The 16,838-nt window shown below is 39.4% G+C and overlaps 1 protein-coding gene across 1 annotated transcript; it reads right to left on the bottom strand.

Annotated features, from left to right (window-relative positions):
* Positions 1–1,763: 1,763 nt before the first annotated feature.
* LOC106924397 (G protein-coupled receptor 84-like) lies at positions 1,764–5,139 on the bottom strand. The gene is made up of 2 exons (XM_014998090.2): positions 4,909–5,139; positions 1,764–3,668 (listed from the first exon to the last, which is right to left on the bottom strand). The coding sequence occupies exon 2, from the start codon at positions 3,659–3,661 to the stop codon at positions 2,483–2,485; it is 1,179 nt and encodes a 392-aa protein (XP_014853576.2). The 5' UTR covers positions 3,662–3,668; positions 4,909–5,139; the 3' UTR covers positions 1,764–2,482.
* Positions 5,140–16,838: the final 11,699 nt, after the last annotated feature.

The raw sequence follows: 16,838 nt of genomic DNA, 5'->3' as shown, positions 1-16,838 counted from the left end.
ACCAAAGTTGAAACTGGGGCTGCATGTGATAGATGTTTTATCATCTCTCAATAATAAATACAAAAAAGGCAAAACCATTTCTAGATAATCCAGGGTCTAAATGTCAAATTCTTGATCTTTTCTTAGTGGATCGCTGTTTGAAGGCTGTTCACGTGTGGATAACATGAAAAAATGCACATTTTTGAAGTAGTTTATGACACCATACTTTTTACTTTCTTAGATATGTCTTTCAGTCTTTTCATTTTAGGTTTTAAAAGTCCCAGAATTGACACATAATTTGTGTCTGTTTGATGAAATCATTTTACAATAGTAAATTTGATGTTCTGATCAAATTACTCAGTACAAATCAGACAATAGAATAATTCATCACACTGTTAAACATATTGGAAATATCACTCAACTAAGGACTGATAATGGTTTAAATTTTAAAAGTATTTTATATTGACAGGAAATTAAAGTTTAAATGCTCTGATCGTTGGGTAGATCTGAAGTGACAACTAATTATTGTACATTTAGTGTTGAAAATACTTAAACAAGTTGATTTTTTTGCTCTAAAAATGTATTTTTGTTAAAAGACTGCAGCTTTGTTTCTTTAGCTTTTTTTTAAAAACCCTGTCATATTTTATGTAAATCAGTTCGGTTGTAAGTTACAGTTCGTAGTTTTTCATTTTGTGAGACCTGGATGCAGTACCTCATGGAGACATGCAGGGAGGGTAGTGGACCCAACATCTGAGGCCAGAGGTGTAGATCGACAGGCTCAATGAATTTCAATATAGAAATAAGTGTGACAATGCTCGGCCTAAACTCTGTGTTTAAAAGATAAAAAGTCAGCAAAATATCATTAAGCTAGATAATTACATTATTTCAGTGTGGAGTTCTTAACTTGTACCAACAGATGCTTAAGTTTATGAACGTTTTTTTCCTTTTTTTTTGTTGCCGTCACAGTCAAAGTTTTTGTTGTTCAAATAGACGGCCGATCAACTAGAATAATCTAGATAATTATTTATTAAAGTGAGAGACGTTACAGGAACATGCAACGCAAAGACTCTGTCAGCATATTGTCTTTTTGCTACTACCTCAAAAGTTTGAGAAGGATAAAATATTAGGTCACTTTATTTATGTTATTTTTTTGCTTTTACTCAATATTATTGATAATTAGGCAGATATTTCAAAAAACTTGAGATGACGTGTCAAAAACTTGATAAGGATGTTTAAAGTAACCTTGAATATGTTTCAGAGTGGATGTTATCATTTTTGCATGAATGTTTATGTTTTCTTACAGAGGTCATCACTGTGTGCATGAATCACTTAGTCAACAGACAGAAGTAAATTACAGATGAAAGAGTGTCTAAGTATTACCTTTATGAGTCACATAGTGGCTTGCTGCTGTTAAAGTGTTTTAAACAAAACTGGGTCAAGAAAACAGCCATAGACAACGTCGTCTGTGTTCTCAGATAGAGGCTTCAACAGATCGCTAGCATGTCTGCACACGCATATTCTACCCATTTTATATCATCATAAAGGCCAAATCACCTGAGCCCTGAGCTTTAGTCATGCTTTGTCAGCACAAGTGAGACAGTGTTGAGACAGAGCAAGTTCCTGAATTATTGGAGTGTTGTGCCAGCTGGGACTGTCCTGACATATATAGTTAAGCAACGATGGCTCTTTCTGGTGTGATGTAATGGACATTTCCACAAGCCGTAATGACAAAGCACCCTGCTTTTCCTTCTTATCCTGAATGACGTCACGACACAGGCAACCTCTTAAAAAAAATACAATTTATTACACAACAAACAACATATAGTGGTGTACAAAGGTATCTGCACATTGAATTGTAAAGTGTGACCTAAATTTATACTTCAAAATAGATGTAAATATCTATGAGATATAAGAATGTAAGTGAAGGAGCTGTGATTTAAAATCAGCTTTTTTTCTTTTTTTTGTTTTACTTGATCAAACGAACTCCCATCCAGAACCGCAAAGCATTGTGGGAGATGTGGGCAGAGAAAAGACTACCAACCTCTCAAAGTTGGTGGAATCAACTAACTCGTTCATTGGTTACCTAGCAACAACCTGCTGGGCAGCCAGCAGTTTCAAATTCTTTCCAACTTTGGTTCCCTAGCAACAACTTGGCGCAGTAGGAGTTTAAGGTTTCTCATAACTGCTTAATAATAAAAACCAATGGCGTAGAGCAGAAAGTGCGGATAAAACAGGAAAGGTCATGCCACCGCTTTGACAGCATTTCAGATATTTAAAACAAAAAATGTATTAATAATTATCTGCATTGATAATTATCGACTTCATAAGTTTTTTTTCAGTCATGTAAGTCCAGTCCTAATAAACACAATAACAAGTCAACACTGGTAGCTTTCAGAGGATGTTTTCCCTGAGAGAAAGAGCCCTGTTGCATGAACCAGAGAAGACATGAAACCAGGAAGCCTGAAATGGACACTGTGGACCCGTGGATCAGTCAAAGTAGGCTCTATGGTTTGCAGCTGCAGAAGCGGGTGAAAGGAGCAGCAGCTCGGCTGAGCAGCTCGCTGTAGCCCTGCCGAAACTGTCTGTTCATGAGCGCGTACAGAATAGGGTTAATGCAGCTGTTGAGCCAGGTGAGGTTGGCACAGAACATGTGCAACATCTGCGGGGCGCGGCTTTCCTTGTCCGCTATGTTTAGTAGCATAAATGGGACAAAGCAGCACACAAAGCAGAGAAAAACGGCAAAACACATGCGGGTCACACGTTTGAATTCATTATCATCTGGAGTCGGAGACTGTGAAGCAGGAGCAGCGCTGTGGGTCTCTAGCTTGTCGTCTGATGACTTTAAGGGTGGAGCTGAGCTCTGAGGTGGGAGGATAGCCTTTTCGTTATCATGTGTGTTTTGGTCTGGCTCTGCTTGGCTGCTAATCTCTGAGCTACATGTCTTCCCCACACCACTTTCCACTCCGCTATCGTCCGTCCCCTGAGCTGAAGGAGCAGGTTTCTTCCTAGAAGAGCGTTTACTCAGCCTGTAGCGGAGCAGGGCTTTTGATGCAACCCTGACTTTTCTGTAGATGAGCATGTAGAAGACTCCAACACATCCTAGACCGATGAAGAAATAGAGGAAAAGCAGGATGGTGGAGTAGGGGCGGCCTTTGGTACGATGGAAGCTGCAGGTGCACACCTGAGGCACAAACACGTAAACAGACCAGAGCGGGGCAAAGCTGGCCAGACCCAGACCCCAAGCTGAGACCACAAGTAAAGTAAGTCCATGGTTGGAAAACACGCGGTTGAAAACGGCTCTTTTAGCAACCAGGAGGTATCGGCTCACCGCCACCAGGCAGAGGGTGATGATGGAGACGGAGTTGGAGAGGAAGAGGAGCAGTCCGAAGATCTGGCACCAGACCTGACCGGTACGCCATCTGAGGTACAGGTAGGAGTCTACAGAGATGGGCTGCAGGATGGTGCAGTAAAGAAGGTCAGCCACCGCCAGGTTAACGATGAGCACGTTGAAGCGAGTCTGGAGACGGGAGTCCAGGGCGAAGGCCAGGACGGTCATCAGGTTCCCCACAGTTCCAGCGATGGTCACAAAACATCCCCACACCACGGCAAAGTACCGGTACTCCACCACCGAGGAGCTGTAGCAGGAGAAGTTACTGTCCTCCATTTGGTTTGTGTAGTTCATCTTTATGCTGTGGAAATAATAGAGAAGTTGGTTTCCTTTGACTGACCTCACAGCAGGTTACTGGTTTGTCTGAGAAGGAAGTTATATAGCAGGTAGACAAAATAAGTTCGCCACTTCCCTCTGCTGCTCTGCCTGAAACCACTGGTGCAGGTTTTAGCTTTGACAAAACTTTGGTTTCTTTTTAGCTGAGTGGAGGAACATAGACTTGTGATTTTGTTGCATAATGTAAAATATTTACATAAATGTGGTTCATAATTTACAGCAGAAGAGACTATTGGCTTTTTCTACACTTTTATAATACGACCAAGAACTATATATATGTCATGAACAGACAGTTATAGACCAATCCTGGAATAAAACTACTTACTAATAGAGGAGTTTAGATCAGTGTGTGAAAATATATCTGAATATATTTAAGATTTGAAAGTCGATGTCTCCCTCTAATCTGATTGAGTGAACTAATTTTCAAAAATCTCACTCTCTAAAATTGCTTATTTGGTGGAACCAAACCCCAAAAGACGTACAGCTGTCATCACAACAACAGCTGGCTCTACAAAGGATTCACTCAGGGGAGCTGAATACTAAATAATGCAACATTTGTTTTAGATTTATATCTGTAATATCGTTGAAAACCATGCAGCATTTGCCTTCCCCTTTAAAACTATTCACTGTTTTCACTTAGGACTAGACATTTGAGGTTATTACTCAGCAAAATGTGGAAAAGAATACTTTGTAAGCACTGTATATTTGCAGTAAAATACATACTAAAACACACAGGATGCAATGCATGTTACACTGAACGGTCTCCAATATAATTTGAAAAGTTTAAATGACATCTGTGGTTAATAAAACCAACAATATCATCATTTGCACCGAATGATGATGAATAGATCGCATAGACACCCTGAAGGAAAGGAGTGGAGATGATCACAACACAAACGTCTCTACATAAATAAAAGTACTTTATCTTATTAAAATTCCCTCCAACTAGTGAACAAATAAACCTTGAACTCAACCACAAAGTCAATGAAAGCGTAATGGTTTTACAATTACAACTTCAGCGTTCTTGAAAAAGAGCATTGAAATAAAACATTCTGTAAACATCACACCTATGTTTTCCTTCTCAATCAGTGAAATGCATTTAATAATAAACACAGAAAACCGCCTGATTTGTTGATAATGAGGCACCTGACCTAAATATGATGGAAAATTAAGCATATTGAAAGGAAATGAGACGCAGCTCTTACCTGCTCTGTCTGTCTTGTAGTTGCTGTGTCTGTTAGTGATTCTTCAGCTCTTCTGACTGGCTGCGTGTTTCTCTTCCTGCTGAAATCACCGCTCTTGTGGATCCTCTTTATTAGGCTGCGATGCTGCAATACGCTTGGTTTTTTTTTGCTGCAGGCGGAAATTCTTGTCTTCTCAAGCAGAACCTTGAAATAACTTAACGTAGACCTGAATACCTTAATGAAAAAACAGAAGATTAGTAAGAGGGATCCTATCTGAGAAAAGAAATCCTCAGATGGTTAATGTTTCAAAGCCTTTATAACCCCTGAAACTCACACCCTAAACTACAGTCCAAAGTAAAACACAAATCATGTTATGGTGGCACTTCACAGACAAGATGAGGAGCAAAACTGTAAATCCAGAAAACATGTAATCATTGAGCATTAAAACATGTTTCTGATCATGAGTTTTAAGTAGTTATGACACTCAGTCCAGCCCATTTTAACTTTAACTAGGACTTTTTACAGGAAGCCACTGGGAACTTCTGCCAATAACTTTAGATTCACATTTTTTATTCTTTCCACTTAAGCTACAAAATTACTTTTGCAATGAAAAATAAATAAAAGTAAAAAGGAAGCATTTATATAAAAGAGAAACTGTATGTTTAGATTTTAAGTTTCATGCAGAAAAATAGTATAATTCTGCTTTCTTTGAATTTCTGGTTGACCATGTAAGGACAAAGTTTACAGAAAGAGCTGTTCTGCTTCACTAAGCAAGAAGTTTATCATTTTAATGACTAGTGTTACAGGTTCTTGGTACACTATGGACAGGTCTCCCTTACAAAACTATCTGTTGAGCCTCAGCTTAGCTAAAGTAGGACTTGGATTAGCTCTTCTAACTCTGGCTTTGCTGACAGCCGTTCCTTCCTGTTAACCCTTTGTGTCCTAAGTTTCAAATGTCCGTCTGCTTATTTTTTGCTTATTTTAATTGTATGCAGTTCTTTAAATGCCCTGTGAGTAAATATATATTTGCTCATTTATCCATAACAGCAGGAATTTTCAATATCTAGCAAGTTGTTTCCAGAAACTGTTGGAATTTTTCAGATAGCGCAACGTGTGGCAGAATAACGGTACTGCAGCTTTGGCTGGACCGTTGCCGCTACGTTTAGGACTTAAAAGGCAGTCAGTCATTCCTTTCTGTTGAAACCACACATGCTTTCTGAGTAGAAGTGTTTGTTTAAAGGTCAATGACTCAGTTCAATCAGCTGGACGTCTATTGATAGATCAATTCTTCTAGTGACATAATCGTGTTATTAAATAGTTACGTTTCCTATGTGCCTTGAGATAATTGTTGTGAATTGGCATCATGTAAACGAAATGAACTGAAGGGAGCTAAAAGGTGACGTGATTCACTGACCCACCCGTTTGTTCTGTGAGTCACTGTCAGTCATTCCCTCCTGAAGGTGCGTCTTTAGGAGAGCAATGCATGAAGAGTTTTCACACCTTGGTTCAAGGTGTTTCCCCCGTCTTTGAGACGTAGACAAACTGCAGAGTCCTGATATGTATGTAGCTGCTGTGCAGTTTAAAAATGTGGAGGTCAGAAAATTCCCAAGATGCATCTACACCACCAAGCTTCAGATTCCCAAAAACTCCAACGTAAGAAGACCAGGAGTCTTCCACAAAATCACTTGCTGTTCATGTTGTGGATGAATCAAAGTCTAGACACCATAATTTAACTCTGACAGCTTGTTCTTTTTGTTTTCAATAATTGTTATAATTAAACTCTGACCTCAAAAAGGCTTTTGAACTCTTGGCATGGAATAACTTAGCAAAGACCCAACATTTGTAAATGTTTTTCCATTTTGTCTGAAGTAGACCATCACACATAAACTTGGTAAGTCCAACTCAGCTACTTCACAATACAGAAGTGACCCAACAAGAGGAAATGATTAAAGGCTTTTTTTTCAACTTTAGCTCTAAATTTAGGATGAGAGAAATTAAAACATGTCATTAAAATATAAAATATAAGTTATTTGTGTGTTCCCCTTTAGCCTTTAATACTAGAAAATAATAATATTAGATAGTTGATCAAACCTTACTGATTTACAGTCTCAAAAAAAAATAGATGTACACAGAAACTAGGATCGTTAAACTGGAAATTAAATTAATAAAACACTTAAAATCCATACAAGTCAACGTACCAAGCCTGTTTTATTTAGCAAAGAGAGGTGAGGAGTGATGAGGGAAAAAGAGACACAATCAGAGATTAGGAGTAAACATTCAGGACAAGATCTCAAAACTACGGTAAAATAAAATCTGAAGTACATGTTGATTTTTGTTTTCAATGATGGAGTTCCAAATAATTGTTATAATTATACCCAAAATACTTTACTTTACACGTCAAAGAGCACAAATTTATATCAAATGGAGACCAAACAGATGAAATCTGACTGCACACATTTCAGGTTTAGACTGGTTATTATAAACTACAAGACCTTCCTGTTTCTGTCACTGTGTGGTTAACACAGACCTTCCTGTAAAGACACGGGTCAAAAATAAAAATAGACAACAAAGCAAATGTAGAGCCAAGCTGAAGTTCATAGTTACACAATGGCTGCAAACTAGAGAACGTTTTATAAAGTTCAACGCTAAACACAGTTAAACGTATAAACACCTTGTGTAACTGGAGCTGCTGGACATAAAATAAAATGAAACCAGTTTCATCCAGTCTTACAGGAAACCTGTGTGCCTTGTTCACATCAGTGGTTTTATAAAGTCATAGTTATGATTCACGACGACAATCAAATCAAACTTTATACCAAAGGTTCCCAAACTGTGGGGCACATCCCTAGGTCTGGAGGGAAGGGTGAGTGCTCTGGATTTCATACCCCACAGCAACATGGGCCTCACATACGGCCCAACCATTTAACGCTGTTACAGTACGGTGATTTCATCATGCATTTATGAATCATTAAGGTGTGTTTATCGTGAAGCATTTAGCAATATTTCTACACACTTAAATGCTAACATTTAAAGTATTCCACTTACATATATGTGTGGGATTTTATGTGTGTACATATATGTGTGGGATTTTATTTTATGATATGTGTGAGACGGGGTCGCAGTGGCGACCCCGTCTCTAGCCGCACTGGCATTCGTTTTGATAAGCCAGAAGAGTGATCCTGGCCGTGAATACATTGCGGAATTGTCATATTGTTTTGTACCTAAGATATACCAGAGTTGGCTGGTAAGACCCAACTCTTCCTTGGGCAGGTTGACTTAGCCGGCAACGCCGTTACCAGCGGGACCACGAGGAGGTGCAACCATGTAACTACTGCTCCTCGACCTCGGGGGGCAATAAGCCCATCTACTACCCCCCTTTGCTTGGCCGAGGACCCCCAAAAGGTATGACCTGGAGCGGCTGTATCCGTGATTTTCCGCGCTCCCTCGGGAGTGGTACTTAACGGCTTCCTTCTCCAGACCGCCTTAAGAGAGTCATAGTTACTCCCGCCGTCATAGTTACTCCACTTACATATATGTGTGGGATTTTACAGGACAAGTTAACACAAACTAGCACACTGAGTTACAGTGGAAGCAAAATGATATGTAGTTTGCAAATTATTTTGCACAAAAAATCTGAAAAATGTGGCATGCATTGGTATAAAGCCTCAGATTGTATTTTATCACAAGCTTTGAATCGACACTATGTGTGGTGGGGAAAGAGAGCCTGTTAGAGGCTGCATATTAGCTGAGCTAAGAGTGGAAATTCAAACCTTAAAAATACAGTAGAGATACAATGGCATCGTTTAAATTAAAGATTTTATGTACTGGAATTGCCGGTCAAAATTAAGAAAACACTTAAAATGTTCTGTTTTTCAGATTTTACTTTTTGTAGGTATACATTTGAATAAAGTGAATATTGTTATTTTATTTTATGATCTACTGACAACATGTCTCTGAAATTCCAAGCTAAAATTTAGTATATATTTGCAGAAAATGAGAAGTGGTTTAAAATAAAACGATGCATTGCTTTCAGACCTCAAACAATGCAGAGAAAACAAATTCATATTCATTTAGAAACAACAATACTAATGATTTAACTCAGGAAGAGTTCAGAAATCAATATTTGGTGGAAGAACCAGGAGGTTTGTAATTAGTTTAAGTGCAGTGGGCTCTTATTTTTTCCAGATGTACATATAAAAGATCAGGGGGCATTGAATATAAATTCACGGTACATTTTTTTTCAGATGTTTATTCGTATATAAAAATTAACATACCTGGGTCAATTTGGTTCGATTTCACAATTATACAATTTATATCAATCATATCTCATAGAATCCCAATGAAAAACCCCCGGCTCCAGACGAGGGGGGGCATGAGTTTATTTTGGGGGGCAAAATGAATACATAGCAATAATAATATTACTCAAGTAAAAGAAAACGGTACAGTGCAGTAAAACTACTGATATAAGCACTTTTTTCCCTCAAAGAAATTACTCAATGTAACATGTACTCATGGGCGTAGGTTTGGGTAGGGACGGTAGGGACATGTCCCGACCAATATTCACGGGATATGAAAAAGTCCCGACCAATTTTTGCCATATTGGCTCAAAGAACGTGGATCTACGATCTTTGATTAGCAGCAACAGGCGGTGCGCGGAACGGAAGCTTCTTAGTTTGACATTTATTATGAGCCTCCGAGACCAAGTCGGAACGGTGCTGTCGGGGGGGTGGGGGGAGGGGGAGTCAGTTGAATCGTCGGACGTTCTTTGATTAGCTGCAAAAGGCGGCGGCTAGCTGGGCACACGCGTCTCCTTCTGAGTCTCCGAGACCATGTCGCCACCAAAATAGAAAAGGACAGACATTAGAAGTTATTTCGCTACGTCGGCTGTAAGTACAGTGAGTGGACCCATAAGTTAGATATCTATCACGCAACGCATTTGTTGTAAAGTCCGGTGTTTAGTAAGGTCAGCACTGAATGTGAGGTAGAATAGGTCTGTTAATTATGTAATATTTTTTCTTTTTTATTTTATTATTGATTTCTTCTTATCTGCAATTGTGTTTGCTGTATCCAGAGGATATTTCTTTTGATCTTACTTGTAACGTTTGCTGAATTTTGTAAAGGAAAAAGTAAAGTGTTCTTGAACTGATCTGCTGAGTATGACTGTATCTGGTTGTATAAGATGTATGATATGGTTATGGTTGGGGGGAGGGGGTTATTAAGCCAATGTGGTTTCCCCCCCCTTCTCAAAAATGTTCGGTGCTCTTGGGCATTTCACTGTTCACTGTACTGCCGGGGAGGGCGGGGGGGGTCAAGGTCCCCACCAAAACTTAGACCGAACCTACGCCCTTGCATGTACTACCCACTTTTGAACATAAACAACATCAGTAGGCTACTCTAGCGTATGGTTCTGTACTGGTATTAGCTAGTCAGCTAACATTATCTGCAGCTTCACTCAACTCAGTCAATTAGTTTGGGGAAAAAACTGTGCTAAGTTTTTTGCGTTTTGCTGCCATGATTCTAACACACACCTGAGGAGCTCTGACAGCAGCAGCAGGTCTCCTTCACAGGTGTAAACCCAGCGAGCGTCTTAGCACTCATGTTGTGTTTAAAGGCGGCTCGGAAAAACTGGTTACGACGTGTTAACAACATATTAAACGGTTTAACTGCTGAAAAAAGTGACAGATGACACAGATATGGAAACTGTGGAAGCCCCTACTGTATCAACAATATAGGAATAACAGAGAGTTGGCCATTCTGAGGTAAAAACAACAAACAGTCCAGGGTGGCGGGGGGTGGGGTGGGCACAGCTGACTCCGTGGGCGGGCAATGCCCCCTAATGCCTGGGCCTGAACCCTCCCATCCCCCAGCCTCCAGGTTCTGCGTAAGGGACCTTTGGTGTCAGAGCGCAGCGCACATGTAAGAGAGGCCCCGGCTGTTTTCACGTTTATTGCGCTGTTCATATTCATGTTAATCAATCAATCAATCAACTTTATTTAAAGACGCAAAATAGGTCCATAGAGTAAAAGAAAAAAAAAGAAAATGTACAGTAATAAAAAAGAAAATTATAAATACAGTAATCGCATAACCAAGTCATTGAATTGCCATAAGGCTACATCGCCAGTGAGTCCACATTTTGGACTTACACCTGACTGAACTTCGTGAGATGTCTATCAGTAACAAGATAATGTTGTTTGTAGAGACACATAGCCTCCCCATGAACCTGTACATAAGAGATCGCAACACAGCATGAAAAGTGGAGACCCCAACACCGATAAATAACTGACTGGCACTGGTCCATCTCGGTATCCTTAGCAGCAACCTCATTCCGTCATTGTAGGCTACCTTAAGCTTCTGTAGAGTACTTTGTTTATACTGCCTCCAGAGGTGAGCAGTATACAGTGGGGTACAGAATGCCTTAAAGAGAGCCACTTTGACTGGGACAGAACACATCCGAAACTTACGTAACAGCATGTTAGCTTGTGCATACACTAAACGCCGTTGTCTATTGATGTCCATGTCATCGGTTAAATCATCAGTTATATAGTGACCCAGATATTTCACAGCAGTACAAACTCTAAGAACAACACCCGATAAGAAGAAATCTGGAAGTACCAACTTCTGATTCTCCTTGGTCCTTACAATCATAATATTACTCTTCAGTGCATTGTACTGAATGTCATACTCCTGACCATAGTTTGAGCAGGTCCTCAGTAGTTGTTGAAGACCAGCACTACAAGGACTGAAAATAACTAAATCATCAGCATACATAAGATGGTTAATTATAGTCCCACCAACAACACATCCTGTCCCACATTGTTGCAACCAATTTGATAAATCATCCATGTATACATTAAACAGAAGAGGAGACAAGATACTACCCTGTCTAACCCCATTACTTATTTTAAAAGGGGCTGACACACAATTACCCCATCTTACATACATCAGCTGATGCGTGTACCAAAAGGATAAAATCCTGACAATAGATCCAGGAACCCCTCTGTTATGTAGCTTGTGAAATAACTTGTCATGATTAACCCGATCAAAAGCCTTTGAGGCATCAATAAAACACATAAAAATTGTAGAATTATGTCTGTTATACAAATCTAAAATCTCTTTCAGAGCAAATATACACATATCAGGGCCATGCTGCGATTTAAAACCAAATTGGTTTTCAGAGGTAAGAAGGAAAAGCTCAATCTTATTCAATATAATCTTCTCCAGAACCTTGGATAATACACTGGCTAAAGCTATGGGTCGATAATTATCCCTATTATTTATTTTGCCGGCTTTATCTTTTAAAATAGGAACTAATATAACAGCTAAAAGTGAATCAGGTAAAATACCATGAACTAAAAAACCATTAAAACACAAGGGAAGCAAAGGAAAAAGTTTTTTGCTTGAGAATTTTAAGTGCTCTGCAGAAATCTCATCCATACCACAGGCCTTATTATTCTTTTGACTCATGACTGCGTCATATGTTTCATGAACTGACACATTCAAGTCTTCATCATGTGCAATGCTGTCCATCCTTAACGGGACGCTTTTAACACAGTTAAATAAATCATAATAATGCTTCTCCCACAACCGAGTAACTTCTTCTGCCCCACTAGCATCATCAATATTAGTTGGCAGACTTATGTGAAAATTATTTGTAATCTTTATCTCCTTCCAGAAATCATTTGAGGATCTATTTTGCATTTTCCTTGCAAGCAGATTAGACTTCATTTTATTCTCATGTGTTTTTATGAAGCGTAAAGCATATTTAAATTTCGCATTTGCTTGTTTTTTATACTGGAAGAGGAGACCTTGCTTTTGTCTGCCTCCCTCAACCCAAGCCTTAAAGGCCCGCCTGGCTTCAACATGAAGCTCCTTCACATGTTCATTCCAACCTGGTCTTGCTTTCTGCAGCTTGATCTTATACAATGCCCTACTGGAGCCACGTAGAGACTTCACAATATTTTCATACAAGTTGCATAGCTGTATACCATGCAGGGGATGCTTACAGTTACTATCACTACACGCTACTGCATCTTTTGGCAGCTCAATGCAACCCAGCTGGATCTCAGTTTGATGTAAATACACATTCAGGTCATTTTCCGTAACTTTAGACCAGTCTAGTTTTCTATCATTCATGCTCCTGTGAACAGACTGAACAGCTGGCAGGTTACCAAAAGTTACAGAAATTGAGAGTGGCATGTGATTACAGGTCGAGAGCCCGTAATTTATACTCATAGATTTGATAGATTGATGAGAATCAGGTGTACAAATACAGTGATCTAACCACGAGGTTGTGCCCCATGCTTCACTGACATATGTGAAGCTGTTCTCAGGTAGAAACACCTTACTAGATAACACCAGACCATTATCAAGGCAGAATTGCATCAGATGATTTGCAAATATTGAACCTTCATCAGAAATATCTGCATTCATGTCCCCCACAATTAAGAAACAGGATGAATCATTTTCCTGAATAACAGACATAATATAAGATAACCTAAGAAGATATTCCTCCTCATTCCTGTGGGATTCGTACGGTGTGTAAATATTAAGAATTATCACCCTCCGGTCATTTTCATTAAACTCAATTCCAATGGCCCAATCGACGTTTAATCTGAGCACTTTAACCAACGGATCATACTTTTTATTCCATAAAATAGCAACCCCACCAGGTATTCTACCATGAACTATTCCATCTGTCAGATCAGTAGTAGATTCACCCACACCATAAAAGTCTTCATGTAGAAAGTTGAGTCCTTCCAAATCCTGTTTTGGTAAGAAAGTCTCTTGAACACACAAGACGTCACAGTTCGCCAATAAAGTATTTACAGTTAGACGGCGTAGCTTATCCGACTCCTTAGTCCCAACAGGCAATCCTCTTGCATTGTAAGAGACAATATTTATGTCCATCTACCAATATTGACTCGATAGCTCACGGACTCTCTAACCGCGCATCGGACACAGTGGGCACCACACGCTTCAGAGACTCACCAGAAGACCTTTCCTCGGGTTCTCTGGACCTACGGGCCTCGAAGAAGCGACGAACAAAGACACCAGCTGGCCATAGTTGTGGGTCAAACAAATCCATCATATCTTCGCATTCAACAGTAACATGAAACGAGCTGAATCTTTTCTGAATGGATTCAATTTTACGGCATGTCACGGACTTCCTCAGTTTATCAGCCAGATACGAGCGTAAGGTATCCGTTTCAAGATCGGGTGCAAATCGAGTTGCAAAAACACTCACCACCCTAGTTTTGACCACTGGGATGTTATTATCCACACTGGTTCCGGTTATTGCCAGCTTCTGGCGCTGTTTTCGTGACGGGACTTCTTTAAAATCCCCAATCCTGGGCTTAACCTCTGTATTCCGATCTTGACGTGGCTTTTTAATCCCTTTCTTTACCACTTTGGTCCATGGCGGTGATTTCGGCAGGTCCTCCAACAGCTGCACTTGTGGGTGGTGAGCAGAGGTCCTCACCTCCTGTACCACTTCCTCGCCATGCGCTCCTACCCTGGTCCGATTCGCTTGCCTCGTCGAGTCATATTTCTCAACTGCGTCAGCCGGCGATCCAGAGTTGCGGCGACCGCTTCGAGATTCTCATTCACAATGGCTTGAGATTCCATGACTTTCTTTAAGCGAGAGACCTCCAGGCTCACCTGCTCCATCCTGCTAAGTAGAGCAGAGGCATCCATATTGCCGAAACCAACTGGCGGGAGTACATCCAGATAGTGCGAAACGAATCTCGGAATGTTTTCGCCACACTCGTTGAGCACCCTGATACAGTCCTTTATGTTGTTAAGATCCTTTTGAGGTCCTTTATGTTTGATGCAGCGAATCGAAGTCGTGCACAGCTCAAACAATTGACGCTTTGATTCCTCAATCCAATCAGAGGAGAAATTGCTTGAGGCCAATAATACGATTTCCTCCTGAGATAAAGTTCTCATTTTCGTAACAATGAAACTCAAAAACTCATCCTCCACTATCACTTTCCCTTCACCAGTTCTATAAATGTAGATTTCGCTCTTAATTCGAACCTCTTTTCCAGTACGAGACACACCCATATGTCGCACGGCCGCCATTTTGAACAAAAAAACATAAATGTCAATTTGTGTAAAATGGCTCTTCCCCAGTGTGTGCAATTTTCTGAATAGCTCAACGTAATTCACAAGTAAAATATTAACTTGACATTAACAAAGACACAGCGTGACGGATCATCCGGGAAATGGTGGACAGGAGAGACAAATTCGGGGATTTATTGTGAGTCTCTGCTTATTTCCAATCCCAAATGAGTAACTTCACGTTCAAAAACGAGCCCAAAAAGCTGCAACCCGCGACTCATTAAATTTGCAAGCGACTTTAAATAAATAAATAAATAAATAAATAAATAAATAAAAACCCAAAGCCACTTATAATAATCGGACTTGGTGACAGAAACTCGAAATAGTTCCTGTTTTTACATCAACATGATGCACATCTCCCTCTTCCCTCCATTGTTGTCGCTGTTGATACTGTCGCAGAGGCGTCGGCCACTCGACAAGACAATTAAATTCCAAAAGAAGATAGTAACGCACAGTAACTAAAACTGATTTCGATAAGTAACTGTTGTCTGACTACTAGATTTGAAATAGCAACGCGTTAGATTACTCGTTACTTTAAAAAGTGGTCCGAGGTCAGTAACGTGTTACAACATCACTGTTCGGAAAGACCCAGGGATTTTCCCCAGGGGGTTTGACACCAGGTTTGTTGAAAATTTAACAAAATGTGATACATTATTTATAAAATGTATTTATTTTTAAGTAACTTTTAAGTTGTTTATCTTAACAACTTTATTGGAAATGTCAGGGAGGGCTTAGCCCTCCCTAACAGCCCACTTACCAGCCGTCCCTGCAAAGCAACCTGCTTTTCCTACTTATCCCGAATGACGTCACGACACAGTTAACCTCTTAAAAAAATACAATTTATTACACAATAAACAACATATAGTGGTGTACAAAGATATCTGCACATTGAATTGTAAAGTGTGAGCTAAATTTATACTTCAAAATAGATGCAGGTATCTATGAGATATAAGAATACAAGTGATGAAGCTGTGATTTAAAATCAGCTTTTTTTTTTTAAATTTATTTATTTATTTTATTTTATTTTTTTACTTGATCAAAGACCTTTGATCCAGAACCGCACAGCATTCTGGGAAATGTGGGCAAACCTCTTAAAGTTGGTGGAATCAACCATAGACATAATATAAGCATAGACGCCTCATGGATCACTCCGGCGCAGGAAATACAGCGGCCATCTTGGAGCGGTATACCCTCCTACTTTGCTCAATCAAAACAGCAGAAGATGCCTCAGCATTGAGGGATATTGTTGTTCTTTTCGATGGATTATTGATGTGAGGGCTCCACAGACAACATTTCACAAGTAAGATGGACATATTATTGTGTATATATTGTGATTAGAATATTACTTTACTGTATTTATGTCCACCGGTGAGATACCAGCTAATATTAGCTACAGTGCTTGGTGTAATACGGGTTCAGCCCCGCTATGAAGGCTAACTGAGATTCTGTAAATCTAAAAAAATTAATTATTCTCTAATATTTACTTAGATTATCTGACACAAGGGCCTATATTAGAAATGAAACAATATAACACATATTATAAAACTTATATTATGTGTTATAACATTCACCGGCAAAGTTTACACAGGTGGTAAAGATTATTATTTATATTCTTTCACTGTCAAAAGTAAGATACATTCTAAATCTTCCGTTTTTGTTTCGAAAGTTTCCTAAAGACACGATGTGAGGAAGAAGAGGGAGATATCTATAAAGAGAGACGGATTCACTGCAGCACGGATGAATCTCGCATCGGATTTTGGACTCGTCGGCTGAAAAACATATATATATATATATATATATATATATATATATATATATATATATATATATAT

Source organism: Poecilia mexicana, unplaced genomic scaffold (assembly GCF_051168715.1).
Source record: "Poecilia mexicana isolate PSO_F unplaced genomic scaffold, ASM5116871v1 scaffold_5, whole genome shotgun sequence".
Taxonomy (NCBI): Eukaryota; Metazoa; Chordata; class Actinopteri; order Cyprinodontiformes; family Poeciliidae; genus Poecilia; species Poecilia mexicana.
This window is presented reverse-complemented; position numbering and strand designations above follow the sequence as displayed.

Coding starts and splice junctions, on each gene's coding strand:
- LOC106924397 (XM_014998090.2), bottom strand. CDS start 3,661: ATGAACTACACAAACCAAATGGAGGACAGTAACTTCTCCTGCTACAGC.